At 29.1% G+C, this 5,592-nt stretch overlaps 1 protein-coding gene across 1 annotated transcript; it reads right to left on the bottom strand.

Moving 5' to 3' along the window:
- Positions 1-637: 637 nt before the first annotated feature.
- LOC145763742 (cadherin-8-like) lies at positions 638-5,592 on the bottom strand. The gene is made up of 16 exons (XM_082575253.1): positions 5,459-5,592; positions 5,232-5,384; positions 4,566-4,704; positions 4,028-4,224; positions 3,751-3,883; positions 3,493-3,641; positions 3,209-3,389; positions 2,979-3,051; positions 2,659-2,786; positions 2,378-2,505; positions 2,145-2,268; positions 1,893-2,018; positions 1,645-1,761; positions 1,284-1,488; positions 1,002-1,179; positions 638-865 (listed from the first exon to the last, which is right to left on the bottom strand). The coding sequence occupies exons 1-16, from the start codon at positions 5,567-5,569 to the stop codon at positions 638-640; spliced, it is 2,370 nt and encodes a 789-aa protein (XP_082431379.1). The 5' UTR covers positions 5,570-5,592.

The raw sequence follows: 5,592 nt of genomic DNA, 5'->3' as shown, positions 1-5,592 counted from the left end.
TTCTAACACAACAATTATTTTTTGATTTAAAATTTTTTATTTTTTTTCAAAAAATTTGTATGCAATCTCATTGTCCCAAAATATCACGTGACCTAATTAAACCCAAAATCTTATACAACTATTATTACGAACAAAACAATTTATTAATTTATCAAAAGAAAATAATGCAATATGGCAAACGTAGCAATATTTTACTGGTTTTGCGTAATAACAACTACGAAAAAACTTATAAAAAACAGTGAAAAAGTTACAAAATATGTTGTAAAAATGTTGAAGAAATAAAACGAAATAAAAAACAAAAAAGTACGTAAAAAGCTATTTAAAACTGTATACGCAAATGGCGTATTACAATTTAAAAAATATAATTTGGTTTAATGTAAAAAATTTAAAAAAGTTATTTCTTCAAATAAAAGTCAAAATACTATTTATTTAATAATAACTAGTCATAAACAAACGTTTCGCTTATTAATAAAACGTTCCATTGGTGATTGAATGTACCATATTAGTAACAAATGTTAAATATACCTATGAGAAATCCTAAATTATAATCGTTCCTTTTTAACCCCCACACTCCGACTTCGCATAACGCTTGGCCAACACACTTTCCATTTTAAAAACCTCTTTAAATAACAATTTTTTAAACATTTTTTGAGCGGGATCGACTACTGCTGCTTAACATCGAGCCTAAATCGGTTTCAAGATCTTCAGGCCATTGGGTTTTGCCCGAGCCATATAAGTCAGCAAGGCGGGAAAATCGTGGTCCCCATTCTTGTAAATGATCGTAATCTTGCTCGTTGTCATCAGATGAGGTACAAAGACTGCTTAACGATCCAGCGTCGGAACCGTTGCCTTCATAGGCGTATATCTAAAAAAAATAAACTGATATTTTGCTACAAGCTTTTTTGTTACAGAAAATAAAAGTATATTTGCTAAAGCTAGCTTTTGTGCCAATTTGTAATTTTTTAGTTTTTTTATTAAATTTTCAAAAGTTTGAATTTTACCTGAAGTGAATCGAAAGCTAGTTTGTCGTCGTTCCGGTCGGCTGACGATTTTCTATCCACGATAAAATCATGAACATCTCTGTTTAGTTCGTTTTTTCTACCACGAGTACCGAGCAAGGGTTGTGACATGTTATATTTATTTGGGGACGAAAATTCTAAACGACTTTTGGTTTGAGATCTGAAATAAATTTTAAAGTTAAAAATGTTGACAATATTTCCATGTATATTTAATTTAGCAAGACATAAATTTGCATTTAAAAAAAAAATCCAAATTCAATTTACCCCGACGACAGACTGCTGAAATCTCTTTGCAAAGCTGAGAGATCAAACGCTGCCGTGTCTTCTTCCCCACCCCCTTCTTCGTTATATTGAATAATATTCTCTCGTATTTCGTCATCGTAATCACATGTGCTTATACTGCCTTTTATCAGCGCTTCGTTTTGGTTCGATCGCCTTCGACGAGCAACGATCAGAATAATAATTAGCACTAAGAAAATAAATATATAACTTAAAATAAAAAAAAAACTATTTGTTATTCTTAAAATTATTTAACAAAATGCAAACAATTCTAACTACAAAAAATCCAAACTTTATAAATTAATAACAAAAATTTATTTATTTGCTAGCTTTATGTGCGACTTACATAATAATATAAAGAACACGACAGCAACCACGATTAAAACTTCAAGTTTAACTCCACCAGCATAAGGAATAGCATCACATAAAGGATAACCACTTTCAGAACATTGACAAGCCAAAACTAAAAAAAAATAATAATAAGTTACCATTTGAAAAAATATTATTGAAAAAAAATCTTGATACATGTACATATAAATTATTGTATATATTTTTTATACTTTATAAATAATTAAATATTTTATTTAGTTTTACCTGTAACAGTATAAGTAGCATTGATGGGAGGTACTCCAGTGTCTTGCACAACTATTTGAACATCAAACTTGTTTTGAGAAAATGAACTAAATTCGTTGTGAAGTGTTTGTAAGCTGGCAGTTCCGTCTATCAAATAAAAAATAATAACAGTTTATAAAAGGATTTTGACCAAAAACAAACCTTAAAGTAGTTTTTGCTTGATTTTAATCTAAACTCAATAGAACATTTTAGTACAGAGCATATTTAACTTACCCATATTATCGATAAGTTGAAAATGTTGTCGGTTGCTCTTGTCTTTAAATTGAAAATATTTAAATACGTTTCCCTTTTCTTCTGGGTCATCTATATCTTTCATTTTAATGTCAGGCTTCAAAATCTATTTAAAATAAATTAGATATTACTTGTTTAAAAAAAAAAATTTTTAGTGTTAATTTTAAAAAATTATTTTATTAATAATTTTAAAAATATTTTTTTAATTCCCAAACCTGATATTTTTCTTTGTTATTTAAACACAGAATAGTCTCAAGTTTGTCGTCCAATGGGATTGCAGGATTGTCGTTAACGTCACCAACTATTATTTTCACGGGAACCGAACTCATCAAATCTTTAAAATCTAAAAAACAAAACATATCAAAAAATTAAAGACAAACCAATTAGGTTAACAACAAGTTAGGTTAACAAAAATGACATTTAAAAACCTATATATACACAATTTTTTTTAAATAAATAAAATAACATTTAGTAAAATGTTTAATTTTTTTCGTACCAGGTGCGCCAGCTTTAACTATGAGGTCATAAACACTTTTTGTTTCCCGATCTAATTTCCCAACCACGGATATCATTCCACTGTTTGGATCAATTTGAAATTTCTTACTAGGATCGTCCAAAAAATATCTAAAGGAACAAAAACAATTATTCTGGGTCAAATAATAATGTTTAAACAAACAGTAATGTAAAAATACTAAGCACAACGTTTCAACAAAAAAATCAAATTTTTTAAATTTGTTTAAAAATTTTAGTGTCAGTAATAAATATATATTTTTTGTAATATTAATATAATGATTCTTCAATAATTGAAAAACTTACAGAAATGAATCTCCTTCAGGGTCAATTGCTAAAACTGATTTGACAGGAACGCCAGGACTAACATCTTCAGGAACTAAAAAATAACAAACATAAAATTTAATAAAACCATAAACAGTTTAAAAAATTCACCCATTGATAATCTAATAACATTTATTAAACTAATTATACCACATAACATAATTTTTATATTTAAATTTTTTGTTTTATAGAATTTTTTTCTCTTAATTTACCTGTAAATTCATAACTATCTTGACTGAATTCAGGCGATTCGTTGACGTCCGTCACTCTGACCAACACGTCAGCAAAATCCTCCATTTTACCCAAATATTCGAGGTCGTTGTCCGGTTGTGTATTGTAAGCTCTGACTTTAAATTTGTATTCGTGGTCTTTCGAAGTTTCGTAATCGAGTTTCTATAGGAAGAAAATAAATGTTAAATATAAAAAAAAAGATCTTTTTCTTTTTTCTATGTAGCACAACATCTTAAATGATCAAAAGTGGATGTTTCTTAATTACCTCTTTTATTCTGATAACGCCTTCTTTTTTTATAGTGTCGATGTAAAACTTCGCGGAATCACCTCCGTCTACGATTGAATATGTTGTTCGAGCATTTTCTCTTAAATCGCCGTCCTCTGACACAACCTTAATAACCTCGGATCCAATCGCTAGAACAAAATAAGTTAATGTTACCATATACTGCTATTGGTGGTTATATTACATAGATTCAATTTAAAGTAATCTAAGGTTAGTTTTTTGATTTTTTTACAAAATTACCTAAATCCTCAGGAACCACTGGTTGATAAGGTCTGTTTACAAATAATGGAGCGTTGTCATTTACATCGATGACTGAAATTGTCAATGTAGTGGTGGCGCTGTTGCTCAATCTTTGTTTAGGGTCATCTCTTGCCTGAATTAAAAATAAAAATTGTTGATTTAAAAATCGTCAAAAAATATTGCACTTTTAAAATTTACATATTGGTAATATATATTATTAAGCATTATTATCTTACAAATATTTAAAAATACGGAAAAATTTATATGTTTAACTTACTTGAATGATAAGCTCATAGACCGGCGTTTTTTCTCGGTCGAGATCGGAAGTCGAAGTTCTGATAATGCCCGTTTCGTGATGGATCGCAAATTTGGTGTTCGCGTCGCCGGGAGATGGGAGAAGAGAGTACTCGATCTGTCCGTAAGGTTGGTTGCTGTCGTCTGCGTCTGTCGCTATTATATCAGTAACCTCCGTTCCTAAAATTTTAATATAAATTTAATTAAAGTTTTAATAATTAAACCTTTCAAATAAACGGTTTAACTAATAATAAATATTATATTTACTGTTAAACAAGCCTAGAATGATATTACCCAATATAAACCCGCGTAACTGTAGAAAACAACGGGTTTATTAAAAATCAATAGTAATTCAGTTTTTGGTCAGTAAAATATGTCAAATTAAATTACATAGAAAAACAACGTGACTGAAATCTAATTTTATATACCACTAAACGGTAATTTAAATAAACATTCTTTTATCAACGTATCTAATAAAATTTATTTAGATTGTTATATTTGATTTAAAAAGTCTTTTTTACCTCTAGGTGATCGTTCTTTCACGGTCGCATATTGTCTTCCAGTTGAAAACATTGGAACGTTGTCGTTAATATCTTGAACGTTTATCAACACTTCACTTGAATCTTCTACCTTGTTTCCGTTCAAGTCTCGCGCATGAACCTAAGTAAATATAAAAATCAAAAGTTTGAATTAGGAAAATTAAAATTTGTAATAAAAAGCAAAACAAAAGGTTGCGTATTTAACAATAAATAGTAAGACTCTTATTGAAAATTTACTCCCTTTTTGTAAATTTAGCTTCTATTTTTTATTTATTATATTTTTTCTAATCAGCAGTATAAATTTCCAAGCTTGCGTTATTATTAAGTAATCGATTTTACGGCGCCTAGTGACTTAATATTAGGACATAAAAATCAATCGTTTAAAAATAAGTAGGTTTTAGTCTATTAAAAGAACGATATAAATCGTTGTTTGAAAGATTGCGTGTCCTATTTACTTGTTTTAAGTTTAAGCCGTGAGACTTTTTGTAAAACTACGACAAAAAGCACTTAAACTTAATTGTAGGCTTTTACCATTACCAAAAAATATTATAAAATCTAATAAAACCTAATCTCCTGAAAAAAATAGGTATTCTATAAAAATTACAAAAAAAGTATTCTATAACAAAATATAAATTCTGTTAAAATTACCGTCAATTTGTATGAACTTTTAGCTTCACGATCTAGTTTATATTCAGCAGTTAGTTGCCCGGTTTTTGGATCAACGGTGAACAAGGAATCAGCACCTTCCCCTTCTATGGAGTAAATCACATTGCCCGTGTAGTTGTCGAACGATGAATGTAACTAAATTTAAAAAAAAATTTTAAAGTTTCAAGTTTTAAATGTGTTTATATTAAGTTAAAAGATAGTTTCCTTACCCTTGATATTGGTCTAGGTCCATCCCGTTCTTCAGTAACTGTATACGTCGCAAATTCCCAGCGTTTTGAGCGACTCAAAACCACTTCATTCTCCGCCACTAATCGTTGCATAAATCCGGTGTTCGTGGAATCTT

The sequence above is a fragment of the Corella eumyota genome, chromosome 1, assembly GCF_963082875.1.
Source record: "Corella eumyota chromosome 1, kaCorEumy4.1, whole genome shotgun sequence".
In the NCBI taxonomy this organism is placed as follows: Eukaryota; Metazoa; Chordata; class Ascidiacea; order Phlebobranchia; family Corellidae; genus Corella; species Corella eumyota.
The sequence above is the reverse complement of the archived record's forward strand: the minus strand, read 5'-3'. Positions and strand labels throughout refer to the sequence as shown.